Source organism: Pteropus vampyrus, unplaced genomic scaffold, assembly GCF_000151845.1.
Source record: "Pteropus vampyrus isolate Shadow unplaced genomic scaffold, Pvam_2.0 Scaffold74, whole genome shotgun sequence".
Lineage (NCBI taxonomy): Eukaryota > Metazoa > Chordata > Mammalia > Chiroptera > Pteropodidae > Pteropus > Pteropus vampyrus.
In genome coordinates, this window is record NW_011888855.1 from 4,491,875 (window position 1) to 4,507,170 (window position 15,296).

At 39.4% G+C, this 15,296-nt stretch overlaps 2 protein-coding genes across 5 annotated transcripts in view; one reads left to right on the forward strand and one right to left on the reverse strand.

The window, feature by feature from the left end:
• The window catches only part of IL4 (interleukin 4), an 11,138-nt gene extending 9,226 nt beyond the window's left edge, over positions 1 to 1,912 (forward strand). The window contains exon 4 of the mRNA XM_011362286.1: positions 1,715 to 1,912. Within this exon, the coding sequence (XP_011360588.1) occupies positions 1,715 to 1,816 (102 nt within the window). The 3' untranslated portion in view covers positions 1,817 to 1,912. The remainder of the gene's footprint in view (positions 1 to 1,714) is intronic.
• A 7,594-nt stretch (positions 1,913 to 9,506) lies between these two features.
• Positions 9,507 to 15,296, reverse strand: part of KIF3A (kinesin family member 3A) — a 35,477-nt gene continuing 29,687 nt past the window's right edge. For all 4 annotated transcript variants that reach the window (XM_011362288.2, XM_011362287.2, XM_023531906.1 and 1 more), the window contains 5 exons: positions 15,149 to 15,274; positions 13,337 to 13,390; positions 12,916 to 12,984; positions 12,234 to 12,358; positions 9,507 to 10,314 (listed from right to left, as the gene is read on the reverse strand). In XM_011362288.2, the coding sequence (XP_011360590.1) occupies positions 10,266 to 10,314; positions 12,234 to 12,358; positions 12,916 to 12,984; positions 13,337 to 13,390; positions 15,149 to 15,274 (423 nt within the window). In that variant the 3' untranslated portion in view covers positions 9,507 to 10,265. The remainder of the gene's footprint in view (positions 10,315 to 12,233; positions 12,359 to 12,915; positions 12,985 to 13,336; positions 13,391 to 15,148; positions 15,275 to 15,296) is intronic.

Here is a 15,296-nt window from a genome sequence, read left to right on the forward strand (position 1 = left end):
CTTCGGATTCCGCCCTCAGCATGGCGGGAAATACCCAGTGGGTTTTGAGCAGGGCAGAGGCCATGGCCTGCTTTTCGTGATTTAAAATGATCACTCTGGCTACTGTATGGGACACAGACGGAATGGGGGTAAGCAGAGAAGGAAGGCGGCCCGTTGGAGGTCACCACAGCGACCCAGGCTGAGGACGAAGGTGGTTTCAAATGGGTGGGAGCAGTGGAAGTTGTCAGATTCAGGATATAACTAAAAACAGAGCCAGAAGGACTTGCTGACAGATCTGTTGTGAGGGGTGAGGGAAAGAGTAAAAGGCGACCTTTGGTTCCTGGCCCGAGTCCTTGGGGGAATGGTTGGTGCTGTTTACAGATATGGAAGACAGGGGGTGATGCAGGGTGAGAGGCTGAGCAGAAAGTTGCACATAGTAAGTTTGAGGTACCTCTCGGACAGCTAAGTAGAGATGTTGAGATTTTTGGAAAAGTCCGAAGCTTAGGGGAGAGGTGATGTCAAATGAAGAGTCCTCAGAAAGATGTTATTTCAAGACCTGGTTGACACGGAGAAGGGGAGAGATCCAAGGGCTGAGCCTAGAGGCACGAACGGACAGAGGTCGGGAAGAGGAGGCTCCAGGGAGAGACTGAGCAAGAGCCAGTGAGGGAGGAGGAAACCGAGTGTGTGGCGCCCGGAAGCCAAGTGAAGAAACCCTTTTGAGGAGGGAGGGATGCACTGTGTCGAGTGTACTGAAAAGGTCAAGTAAGATGGAGACAGAGAAGGGCCACTGGATTGGGCACGATGGACGGTGCAGGAACGAGAGCCTGACCAAAGCGGGTTCTGTAGAGTGTGGGGCGGGGAGGCGTGAAAACGAAGGGGCCGTGAGTGTCGAAATTCTCTTGAGTTGTTCTGCTCTGAGGCTGCAGAGAAATGGACCAAGAGCTGAAGGGCAGATGAGGGGTGAGAAAAGTTCTTTTAAGGTGGGGTATAGTCCAGTAGAGAGGAGACAACTGACAGTGTAGCAGAGAAGGAGAGCCGAGAGCGGGTGTCATCTAAGGCCATTCATCCCCTCCCTGGGCACATTGCCTTATTTATAAAATAACAGAACAGGAAGCTGATATTGTACTCATTCTCTCTTTCAACTCTCTTAATTATCGCATGAAGTTGGCACTATTGTTCCCATTTTAAAAATGGGAGGAAACTGAAGCTTTTATAAGTGAAGTAATTTGTCCTAAGCAGTTAATAAATTGGTAGAGCTGAGGTTCGAACTGAAGCAGTGGTCTGTGGCAGGTACCTGGAGCCCTTTCTACCTGACGTGCAGCTCAGCTGTGGCACTGCTGTTCGACCTGCAGGAGGGCAAATGGACCGACTCTCTCTTGGCAGCCCAGGAGGCCCCACAGAGGCCCAGGACAGCAGTGGGCAGGTCTGGGCCTCCACCTTCACGTGGCCCCCCTGAGCAGCACCTAGCCGTGTGGGACATGCCTCTGGGAGACTGTGGCACCCCAAAGGCAGACACTAGTGATGGTACAGTAACCATTTCTAGGAGTTTAAGAAAACAGGTAAACGCTGCTCGCCTAGAGGCAGAGTCAGACTCACAGTCGAGCTAGTCTGGAGGCCCCGATTTGATCACTGTTCCAGTGGCAAGCGCCAGAGTAGGCCTGACTCAAGTAGACGAGCCTAATAGCAAGACTCAAATATTTAGCAAATGCAACCTAATGAAATGTTTCTTTTGTAGGACTACTGTCCTGTGGAGGAAGCCAAGAAGGATACATTGAAAAACGTCTTGGAAACGCTAAGGAAGACCATGCAAGAGAAATACTCAAAGAGTTGGAGCTGAATATTTTAATTTATGAGTTTTTAATAGCCTTATTTTTTTAAAAAAGTATTTATATATTTATATGTCATCATAAAATAAAGTATATGTAGAATCTGACAGCAGCCTTCACTTTAATGGCATCGGCAGTTTACTTGACAACTTTGGGGGAAAACAAATTAATTTACTGAGAAACTTGTACAGAAGTGAAAAAGGAAAGCTCGCTTCTCTCTGACGGGGTTCCCTCTCTAGCTGGGGACATAAAGCACAAAGTGATTAAAGAATACAAGGCTGCACAGGATGAAAATAATGAGAGAGACCTTGGAGAATGGGCCCATGAGTCCTACTGACTACCAAATAATTCTGATTTGAAAAGACTGCGTGCTTGGAACATTCTTCTCCCATTGGCACAAGGGTTGTTATACTGAGTCTCTATGGGGGAAAAGTAATTCTAGCATACCACGTGGTTCTGCAGTGAGCAATACTTAAAGTACTAATAATGTAAATTCTCTTGATTCCCAAGTCTTAGAACCAACCAATAGACAAAGCATAGAAGACTTAACTGTGATTGCAAAACGGACTGTAAATGCTATCAACCTGATAATATAAAAGGTGTACCTGAAAATGGTCGAAAGGTAAAAGCAGAAGGAAAGAAAGAGGTGGAGCCCCGGCTCCCTCGGCGAGGGGGTCAGTTAAGCAAAGCCAAGGTTGATGGAACAAGAACAAGAGATTATTTATTCAAATTGCAAAAGTAATAAAAATCTAAAAATAATGTACTATAAAACATTTGAAAGGGTTAGATTGAGGTAAACCTTCACTTTTCAATAGGGAAATCAACACACAATATCTAAAGTTGATAAACCCAAAAACAGGTGGCAAGAGTTGCCACAGTTGACAGCTATAGCTGAGGCGGGTATATAGGGGTTGACTTTACTACTCAGCTTTTATAAAGGCTTAAAAGTTTCAAAAAAAAAAGGGAAAAAAAAAAAAACAACAGTGAGTGAATCAAAAGATCTTGGGAATTATGATGGTAGCCACTAGAAAGACGAAGAACTAAAAAACCAAAAAGGGAAGCTCGTTTGTTGGGAATGAGACATGGAATAAGGGTGATTAAAAGCAGGAGACTGTTGGCTTTACATTTTAAATCTGTGTGTGACCGTGAACACAAACAATGAAATGTTTTTAAATATTACAAAACTAAGGTTAAAAAGACAATCACAAAGTTGGCAACGGTGTGGAAAAACTGGAACCCTCAGACACTGCTGGGGAGATTAGAAAATGGTACAGCCACTTTGAAAAACAAGGTGGCAGTTTCTTTAAAGGCTAAACATAGTAGTACATGGCCTGGCGATTCCACTTCTAGGTATATCCACCCAAGAGAACTGAAAACATACATCCACACGAAAACCTCTGCACGAAAGTTCATAGCAGCATTATTCATAACAGGAAAAAAACCAGAAACAACCCAGGTGTCAGTCAGCTGAGGAATGGTATTCCATATCATGAAATATTCTTTGGCAATAAAAAGAAATGCAGTACTGACAGATGCTACGATATGGATGACCTTGGAAACATTATGCTAAGTGGAAGAAGCCAGACACGAAGGGCCACATGTGATTCCATTTATATGAACAGTCCAGAAGGGGCAAATCCATAGAGGCATGGTTGCTAGGCGCTGGGGGATGCAGGGAGAGGGAGTGACAAAGTGTTCTGATGTTAGGTGGTGCTGATGTTTGCACAGCTCTGTGACTATACTAAAAATCACTAAACTGTACGCTTTAAAGGGATGAATTTTATAGTATGTGAGTTGTCACTCAATAAAGCTGTTATTTAAAAAAAAATTAAAGGGAAAAAAATGAGTGTCAAGTCATTGAAACTTGACTTTTGAAGACGTGCTCTGCAAGAATATGGATCTAGTAACAGTGAATGAGCATCCTTTTCATCCTCGCTTACACATATGCGACAAAAATTAATACTAGTACTAAAATTATACCAAAACATGTAATATCTTTTTAACCCTTTCAAAATAAGGGAACAAATCAAAAGCTTAAAGTCTCACCCTGACCACAGCCAGTTTCACCCTGCCCACATAAAATACCAGCATGCCAAGGGCAACAAGTAACTAAGAGAGTCATGGAGGCTTCTAAGGCCACACTGAAAATTTTAATTTCCTTTCTTCTTTGAGACTCATTTGCATTCAATGGCTAATGTGAGCTGTAGTCTGCCACAGGATATGAGTTGTGGGTTATAGTTTGTGTATGAGGCCAGGATGGTAAAAGAAAGGCTGTCGGGAAGAAATATTTAGAATGGGCCATAGGTAAGACATACGCAGGCTCCAGGCAGGTCTGTCACAAGGTAAGTTTCAATGGTTAAGAGGCAGCTAACACTTCCATTGACTTCCAGACAAGTGATGTTGGGCTCTGGACAGAAACACCCAAGAATAAGCCCTTGAGTTTACAATGGGAGTAAGTGAGCACGAATTAAGGAAGACACACATAAAAAGAATGAGTGAAAAAAGTTCAGAATTAAGTGAAAGTTGAGATGTTTGTCACTTAAGCACATTTATTCAGGAGACTTAGCCACAGCCCATGCCTACCTGTGCATGAAATGGGTGACACTGGACAGAAAAGACCAAACCCCTCCCTCCCTGCTGTCAGCTACCTCCACCTTCTACCTATGAATATAGTACACTTCTACCTGACATTAGTAGGTAATACTTATTGAATAAACAAATGAAAGGAACAAACGCTTCACTCAAATCTACGGCTTTTATTGAAACGTCCTTGGGCCACGGTTAGGAATGCTGGCCTCTGATAAAAACGCCTCAGGGACTCTCTTGCTGCTATTGGCGTGTCCATGCCAGTAACCCTGCCCTGTCTTTTCCCACCATGCTCCACATGTCATCTCCATTGGCCTCTCAAGGTGACCAAATCATCTGAGAATGGGGGATTTTAGGGCAGACTGCAATGCACAGCTTTCTCACGGAACAAGACACGCCTGGCCTATCAGCATGCAAGGCTGGCTTCTCAGTTCCTACCAGCTTCCACAGAGGGCAAGGTGAGCACTTTCTCCAGTCTTAGGGTTAAGTTCTTGGTTGCATTTGTCAGCTCAAGTTCAAGTTCCATTCCCAGGTGGAGCTGCGTCAGCTGCCCTGCCAAGAATTTCCTGAACCCGTCTTTGCCCTAAGCTCTCAGACATTCTCACTTCAGCTTTCTGAAATGTTTCTCTTCTAATCCATCCTTCCTGTCAACTTCTTCCTAGTTCGACTTTATCTCTGAGTGGTCTGTTCCTTTCTTGTTTCCAATAGCCAGTGTTAAACCCAACATGAGTATGTTTTGTGTGCTGACTACACACCTGGCAACCTGCTAGGTAATGTGAGTGAAGAGAAGACATGTATTCCATCAGTCAAGGTCCCAGTCCTGAGTGCAAGAGAGCCACTTGAAGAGGGAGGGAGGTTTGCGGCTTTAGCTTGTGGCCAGTTCAGCCTCGGGCACAGCTGTATATCATCTGCCCTCCCAGCACCCTCTTTTCCAATTCTTCACAATCTTTTCAGCAGCAGTGTCTCTAAAACACAAACGATGTGAGTGACCCACCTAAAATCCTTGTGTGGCTTCCCACAGCTCACAGAAATTCACAGTAGGATACTGGCCTATTCCTTTCCTTTGCAGGCTCAGCTCTCCCCAGCCCTTTGTTCTACTTCAAACATAACACCAAAGCACATGGCATCCAGACTCGTGATGCTCCTTCCACCTGGAACGCCTTTCCCCACGTGTTGGACGGCTTTAATGCCTCATCAGCTCTTCCCCTGAGACTTTTCTGCCCTTTCAGTCAGATAGACTGAGCTAGGCACGATGTTAGCTGCTAAGGAAGAATGCTGTGCCAGGCAGCTCACCATTCACCCTCTTCACTACAGCCTTCAAAGGGCCACGCTGTCATTCTCCATTTACAGGGCCACCTCTCCTCCTTGGGGAAAGCTGTGAGCTTTAAGGACCTGTTCAGCACGGGGTAGGCACACGGTAAATCCAGAAGACACCTGATGACCAAGTACCATAACTCATGTTGGAATAGAAATCCATGTCATCATAGTATTTCTGTGATGACTCTGGTACTTTTGGGTTGGGTTAGGCAATATCCTCTTGCTAAGATTGGTATCAACTCTGAGAAAGACCGTATTCAGTTGTAAAGTCCCAGTTGAATTCCTTTGTACAATTGGAGAAATAAAGCCTTTGATTAAAAACTAAAATTTCCCCAGCCCTCTAAAAAAGGGGTGGGGGAGGGGAGCAGGTGTGGAAGGATGTCTGATCTGTCATATTCTTTAGAGCCATAAACGCGTTTGGGTAAGACAAAGTGATGTTCTGATAATGTTGATAAAAGTAGCTTGAAGATTGGGTCACAGGAAGCCCAAGATAAATGCTGAGAGGAAACAGGTTCTTTTTGAAGTAGCCTCTTCATAATCATTTTCCCACACATTTGTTCAACTTCCGAAGGAGGACTGAATATCTGATTTGCTTTGCAAATGAAACGGCTTAAGAATGAGACATTCAGATAATGTTATAACAAATGTATTTAGAAGGCTCCTCCAGCTCCTTTAAGTTGTGGCTTTCAGAGCTGTGTTAACTGCTCCCCTAGGCACAGGCTAACTGTGGTCCCTTAGGCTGACAGTGGGTTGTTTGTTTGTCCTTGGGTTTTGAAAGAGATTTCTGGAGAGTCTTCAGGAAAAGATGGGATGGACCAGGTTGCTTGATGAAAGTATCATACCTCCAAAACTCAACCCGGGAGGAGGGCACAGGGAGGAGGGCAGAGGGCTGCGAAGGCGGCGCTATTTACTATCTTGCTTATGCCAATGGCAGGCCTTTCATTTATCTTCACATCCTACACACGTGTAGGAGTTTATTACATAAGCTAGCAGTTGGGAAGGGAGAGCAAGCCTAAAACGGCCAGAGGAGTCTCCTCTCCTACGCAGAAAGCACATTTAAGTCCTTTGAAATTTGCCTACAAAAATCAAAACTTCTCAATGATCTCTGAATTTCTGAAGGCCTCCTAGCGCTCTGCCTGGAAACCACTAAATGTTTGTCAAAAGAACCCAGGATGAACAATAATCCAAGCAATATTATTGCTTTAGAGATATTTTAAGCTCATTAAAATGTTCTGAAAGATCACACGGTTACCACTCGGAAATGTCTCCTTTTACTTTTTGGCGAGATATATTCCACATGCACATTTCAAGTTTCTGTTCTCAATCACCCAGTGAGAAAAGGGTAACAAAACTGGGTAGAAACATTTTTGGTGAAAATAAAGTTTATCAATGAGAAGAAGCACGTTCAAAAACATCTCCTGTTACTGTCTTACGGTGGTTTCTGGGTGTGAAATTACACAGGCCTACCTTAACCAAGCGAAACCCAGATGCCAAGCACAAAGGGCCTGCCTATTAATAACAGGATGGATGCAAACACAAAAAGAGTTCTGTAAAGAAACAGACCACTATTAATAGCATTAGGTAAACACTTTTATTTCTTATTAACCCATGCTGCACGTATATATATACAATATCAATATGTACAACTTGAACAAATACAATTTATACATAAAATACGATGGAAGTGTGGCTTTTGAAATTAATGCAACAAACTCACTGTACAATTTGTAATTCTGGCCAGTATACAGTAGTGTAGTAATACTTTTGAAGTTATTAATGATCTAAATCAGTCAGACTACAGTATAAGCTCGAAGGCACTAGGAAGACCTATGTTTTCTTCTAGCATTTTAAGAACAAAGAATAACTAAAAAGGAAAACAAATGTATACATTAAGAAATCGCGCAGACACTGGCGTGCGTAAATGTAAACTCCACCCATTCCTTAATTCACAGTCCTGTAGGAAAGAGAGGGACTTTCCTTCAGATAAGAGTTAAGGGGAAAGACATTTTTAAAATGACTAAAAGGAAATAAAACAAAACAAAAAAACAACCCCACGACCATAATCATAATTTAAAAAACATGTTACAAATAAAGCGGCACCATCTGCCAACTCCAAAGTAACCTTGAATTTCTTACTACAAAAAAGGGCTCTTTTTCCTAGAAAGTAGATGACACAGCTTGTCGAATGGATTCTATTTGCAGGATAAACACAGAGATGCAGACTCTCCCCTCCTCTGATTAATTTTATACTTTATAACAATCTAAACAAAAATGGGAATACTATTGTTTTAATATCCTAATTATTAGTATATACAATTACAAGGTTTATTAAAGAATATACCACAAACAACCTCTACCAAGACTCCTTTTAATAAATATTACTATTTTAAATTAAAAAGAAAATACCTATTCAAAAACCTATTTTAAATCTGCTGATTTCATATAATGGGCAAGTCTGTTCATCGATCCCCTTTTATGAAATTAAGACTGAAGTTACAAAATATTTCATTTGTGCACAAAGACACAGTAAATGTGTCTTTGGACTGGAGCTAAGTAAATAGCTCTAAAGTCATCGTCCATGTTTTCATATGGATTACTCAGGTCTGCCTCAAATATCTAATTTTGGTATTTCATAAAATGAATATTTATTGTCCATCTGGTATAATCAGTTGTAGCATAAATGCTTAAAAAAAATTGTTAAAGCAGACTATTTTTTAAAATTTTCAGCACTTTGACTTTTTATAGGTTGCTTTTCATAATTGCAGTGAAATGGAATAGAAAAGAAAACATAACATACTGGCTTAAATTTTCTACAATGTTTTAGAGTTTAATGCAAAAGTTATTCCTTTCTTATTAACTGGATAGTTAAAGGCTAGAAATGTGGACTTTTCAAAGAAGTATTCATCTTTTCTTTCTCCTGGTAAAATCAGGATTTCTCTAGAGTAGAACAGAGTTAAATGTGCATCAAAATTGCCAAGACATTCTGCTCACACAAAACTTTTACAAGACACAAATTCACCTCAAGTCTTCACAGTATGTAAACAATGCCCCATGGAGTAAGTTATAAACTTCTAACTATCTTACACGTTACAAAGAAAATGCTGCCCGTTAAACACAATTCTTATTACCTAGAAAATACGCACCACACACAGGATGCTTCATGCCCACCTCTGGAATGCACTTTCAGTCTGTGGACACATTTTTACTATCACCTCACAAGTGGACACACCTCAGTCTGTGGACACATTTTTACTATCACCTCACTCACCCCACTCTGTACAGCTTTGTAATTATAAACTACTTTAACCAAACTTCTTAAAATAATGTTAACTTAATAAATACTAATTTATGAAGTCTCAACACTTGCAACCAATGTGTTTCATGGCTGATTATATAATTTTAAAATTCATAAAAAGATATATTAAGTGGTGTAGGTGTAGCATAATGTTCAAAAAAATAAAAAATTTGTAAGCAGCCAACAAAAGAAAACACAGTTCTATTTCAACTTATTTTACTATAAAAGTAATTTCTATTTTTAGAGGAATATAGCTAACTGGATTTGTCAATGGAAGAAATTCAGGCAATAATATTTTCATTTAATAAAATATAAAGAAAAACAAAAAGTATTTTAAAGGCAAAGGATTAAAAGATATTTTTCTTGCTTTGGTTATTTTCTTTAGAAAATGGAGACCTTTCTCAGTTGGGAGTTACAGAGCAATTTCCATCAAAATTTAGAACTCAAAGGAAAGCATCCATTAATCACACTTCAAAAATAAGACACATATGGGCAAGATGAGTGACCAGTGTTTAGCTTCTTAATTTTCTATATCTGTGACTCCTTTATATTTAGGCACAAATTCAATGCTTCAGGAGAACATGAAACCAGAACAAAAAGGTATATTCAACTTGAACTCAAAGTGACAAAAAAGTCGAGAGGACCAGATGAAACATATTTTCAACTTTTGTTTGTTAAACATGTATACTTCTAAAGACTGTCAAATTATAAATTTTCTACAAATCAATAAGATCAGTCATCTACTATTTAAAATGCAATGAGTGACAATATAAAAATTAGAACATATTTAGACAGGGTATTAGGATTGAATCATTTCTTAGTTTTGTAGCCCATACATTCATATATAACAGCCTAACACAAGACAATTAGAACTGCTACCGTGTGCGCAAAACAGGACATTTTTTTCTATTTTGAATATTCAGTTATCTAAATATACAGTAGTTGAGTAAATTACTAGCAGATTTATGTATACATTTAAACTGCAACTCTTTACAGTATGAGCTGCTCCCCCAATTTCCCTATAGAGTATAAATTGCAGAGTAATACGACAATTGGAACAATTACCAGTTGTGCAATTTTAATGTTATATTAACTTAACATATATAGACTAAAAGTTATTAGACAAATTATTCCAGTCTTACTCCATGATTTACAACTTCCATTATTTGAAATTACACAGAAGTCTTCAGCGTTTTAATTAAAGATTTTGTCCAGGCATAAGACTGTCACTAATTTTTATTGAGATTTTCAGTCTGTAACACTTACTGAAGTAAAGAGTCAATCACAGTTTCGGGCTTTGCAGAACGCTTTCTGTTTGGAGAAGAAAAAAAGAAAACATAAATGCTTTCCTAAAAGACTGAAATGCAAACACTTTACACTACATAGTGGATAATACAGGGCAGCAGCCATAGTTTCGAGACAGGCCATGGTTGGACATGTGTGACTACGTGAGGAAATCAATCCATGCCCACTTTTTTCAGGCTAGGGAAGGTCACCTAGCACAGGTACAAGAAGAGCATGGCACTCCACCTCCCACCCGGGGTGGTGAGCGACTAAGTAGGTGCCAATTTCCAAATCTGGACTAGACAGCGTGGTCAGGCCAAGAGGGCTGCATGCTTGCTCCCGGCCAGTCTCTTCCAGAGTATGCTAACAGTGCAGGTTTATTCCATGAAAATCACCTGAGGTAACACTGCACAGATGTATGTGCAGAGACTGATGGAAATGCCACATTAATGTACCATGTTTATTGCAATTTTGCTTAGCACAATGAACTATCATTTCTAATGAGGAACATCACACTGGACACAATCATGTAATGTAATATCAATAAACCACTTATTGTGTATATTCATCTATGTTTATGGCCATCTATTATTTTCATAACACAACACGCTAATTCTGGTTCACAGAGACGCTGGATTTGGCTGATCTAATGTTGGCTCACATGTATTTTTGTTGCAGTTCTTTTTTAAGGTATATATTTTTAAACAAGCATTCTGAAAACTGTATCTAAATACCTTATCAAATTGTTTGTTTGTTTTAGGTCCACATAGTTTTCAAAAGTGACTAAAAACTGAGAGATCTCATGTAAATAATTCAACTTCTGGTTTCTCCTTTGAAACAAGAAGGTTCAGAAACAAGGGGCTCTCTATTCCCAAAACCTCTACTAGGAGACGGGTAGCAGCCACTCACCTCAGACAGACTGCTCTCCTTTTGCCCCAGTCCCCACCACTGCTAATTTTTTGCCTACACTGAGGCCAACTGTCTTACCATTTATCATCATACTTGTATTGTTATTTTTCTTATTAACTTCAGAGTTAAGAGGAAAACAGCTCTATTAGAAGTGGAAAAGCGAAACATCTAGAGGGATTTGTGTTTTTTTGAACTGCTATGCTTTTTCATTAATATTACATTCATTATGCATGGCTTCTGCTGGAATATAGTTTTTAACCCCTGGCTTTTAACATTTAACATAAATGCTAAAGAATGTAAAAATCTGTGCACTTTTAATATGCTACTGATTCCTTCTCCCTGAGTTCAACTGTCCAAATTTATAAATGTTAGGTTATGCCTATGAGATTATGTAACACAAAAATAATAAAATCATACAACTTCACCCTACATATAACTCGAAAGTCTACGTACTCGAAGCAGGGAAAAAAATATGTTTGTTATTTCCTCTCATTTCAGGAGCCCCAAAGTCTTACGTTCAGTTTAAGTAAGCAAAGCAGTACTTGATGTAGGGCAGGAAAAGAAGAAATAAGCTCCAGCTCAAGGCTCTCAGATCCTGGCTTCCCTAGGTTTACATTATGATACATACAGACCACTTAGCACCCAAAGGAGAGGGGAAGATGGCCAGAGAAGTTTTAACTCCTGACTGAGGAAATCGAGGTTCTTGTGATAATGTTTAAGACAGAAAAATGAATCAGCTGAATACAATACCTTGGGAGTCTAACCAAGCAAATTTATTAGCATTTCACTAGAAAAATTAGTGTAAGAATCAAGGAATTAAGACAGTAGGTGACTTAGACATTCGGAAAGAACAAAATACATTAAAAATAGATTCCATTACTCAGGAAGGCTAAAGAAGTTAGAAGACCTAAATCCCTTAGCAAGGTTTTATTCGCTCAAGTCATAACTACATTAGAACGCTGATAAATTTCCTTTACCTGTGTCTAGTTAGCATATCTCGTTGCCTTTACTTCACAGGATTCAAAGACAGTCCTTACCTTCTCCCCGTCTTTGGCCTTGCTTTTCCCTTTGAGGCCCGTGGCCGCTCTAACTTCATCAAGGACTGCCGGAGGCTCTCCTCAGTATAGGCAAGATACACATGGGAAAGGTCCGCTTCAAAGGGCTGGAAAAAGAAACAAGTGCGAGACACTCTGAGGAGAACTGAAATCGGGTTTGGGGAAAGATGTACAATATTGAATAAACGCCTAGGAAAAAAAACACAGTAGACCACGTAAATGTCTCAAGGTATCTTCTGCTAATGCCATTTATCTCAAATGCACTCACCAAAGTTGGTGAAGAAGCACAACACAGTATAAATTCCTTAGTAGTAAAAAGGAACTGCTGCTGTTCTCTCTAAAGCTGTTATTTCTAACAGCTTTAAAAAGGACTAGCTTTGAAAACGACACTCTAGTCTCTAACCATATCCCCATGACTCAGAAAGGCTGTGAAGAGTGGCTTCAAAGATGACTCTGAGCAACTCTTGTGGTAGAAATAAACCTGCATTATGACTGAGGTGAGCAGAACAGTCCCAATAACCACCCCGTCCTAGAGCCTCTATTACCAAAAGATAAGCCAACTTTTCAGCAGAGCTGATTAATAGCTATCATGTTGATAACACCATGACCCACATTCCTATAAAGTAACAACTGTACTTTTTTTGGGGAAAAAAAGCACTCTTACATCTTTCTCTTTTTTATCAGGAACTGGAGTCTGCTTCCTCATGTTATTTCCTGTGTAGGCAACACATTTCTCAAAAAAGGAAAAAAGAAGCAGAAAACAATTGTCATGATTAGCAATTAATACTGTGAATAAACAAATTGCTATGAGATATACTGATGTTACACTCATAAAACATGATTTGAATGCTGGAACAGAAGGGGACCCAGAGCTCATTCAGTCCTACGTAGCCCTGACCTACACCATTTCTACCTAATATTGTGTGTTATAATACAGTCATTAGAAAAAACAGCTTATCCACCCTACCGGATTCTCATCTGATTCATCCTCTGGACCACCTTTCTCCCCATGAAAGCCAGCAAAATTCATAGTCTGCAGGAAGTACTCTGCAAGTATTTCATGAAAGGATAAAGGCAATACCTACCAGCTGCCATTCTCCTATGTCTTCATTCCAATGGACGTAGTTTTCAATCATTTCCTTTCAAAAGAGTCAAAGACAGTCTACTTTTTATCTTTAAAAACATTTAAAAGATTGAAAAATATTCATGGAACTAAAATCTTAATATATTAAGGAGAAAAGCATATATTTTTAAATTTATAAAAAGTGTATCATTATGTACTACATGATACGCTTTTTATAAATTTAAAAATACATGCTTTTAAGAAATGTATATAGATGCAATTAAGCCATATAAAAATAAAAAGCAAGGAAATGAAGAACGTGGGATTCAAGATGATGGTTACCTTGAGCTGGGAGAGGCAAAGGGATAGAAAAAGGGAGAAGGAGCCATTTGATTGGAAGCAGATTACTGTCGCGTCCTAGCTTTTGTTTGGGGTAATGAGTTTACTACAAAATAACTAACTAAATCAAAGCAGGCTATCCAAGGACCAATAAGAGGAGAGTACCAAGAACCAAAGATTAATGATGTGCACCTGAGGTCCAAAGGAAAAAAATACTACGGCTTATTTTCAGACAAATCTCTTAAAGCTATATACAGATTTAAAATAAATTTCTAAAAAAAAATCAGTATGTTAAAGTTTACTAAAATGTACTAGAAAGATAAAAATTTGAGTAAAAAATAAATAGAGGCTGAGATTTTTAAATTACACTAATAGTAAGAATTAGCATCCACCTGGAGATGGATAACGGTGATGGTTGTACGACATTGTGAATACATTTAGTGTCACTGAACTGTACTCTTAAAGGTAGTTAAAATGGTCAATTTCTGTTATATATATTTTACCACAGACACACACACACACACACACACACACACACAGAATTAGCATCCATAATCAGGGAGAAAAAGATAGCACAGGAGTTCTGCTTATTCTATTTATAGAATAAAGAACACTGAATGAATAAACAGGACCTATACCTTGATTCTAATTGCAATAACAGTAAGTCCTCACTTAACGTCATCAATAGGTTCTTGGAAACTGCGACTTTAAGCGAAACAACATATAATGAAACCAGTTTTACCATAGGTTAATTGATATAAGCAAAAGTTAAGCTTCTATGGCATATGTCTGGTCACGAAAACATCACCAAACTTCTAAATAAAGACCTAAAACACTTCTAATATTAAACACTGAAGTAAATGTGAGCTATACATACACTTAAGATTAGTAAAGACAAGTAAGATAATTATTTTCCAACCTGTTTATGCCAATTCAGAGAAAAATATTCACGGGTGGCTGGAACCTATCCCAGCAGCTCAGGATGCAAAGCAGGTACCCACCTTAAAGAGGAAAATCTTCCATCGCCGGGGGCATCACACGCACACACGCACACACACGTAAACTCAGACTGGGACAATGCAGACACGACAGTTACCTCACGTGCACATCTTTGGGATGTGGGAGGAAGCTGAAGACAAACCACGCAGACATGGGGCGATATGCCAACCCCACACAGACAGTGGCCCTGGCTGGGAATCAATATATTTTTCATCAACATTATAATGAAATGACACTATTCAAGGGCTGATTGTATATGAATCTGGATTCTTCCAAAGGGCTGAGAAATTCTTTAGATACTGAGGTACTCAAACAGAGAATTACATATTAAGAAAAGTTAACAGATGAAGTGAAATGTGCTGGTGTTAGTTCAAAAAAAATTTATCATCAACTGAAATGTAAATACTAACCACCAATGAAATGACAAACTATATTTCCTTATTCCTTAAGCCCAACTCAGTGACCTAATATCTAGGTCAGAAGACTTCTCTCTTACCTGATAATCCTGAGGTATAAAGTTATCGATAATAAGCATCTGAAGCCGAAGCTCCCTGCTAAGCTGTCGAATGTTCTCTAGTAGGCCTTCGATCTCCCTCTGATGTTCTTGTTGGAGATCAGCCATCTACAGGAAAAGCAAAGAGAAT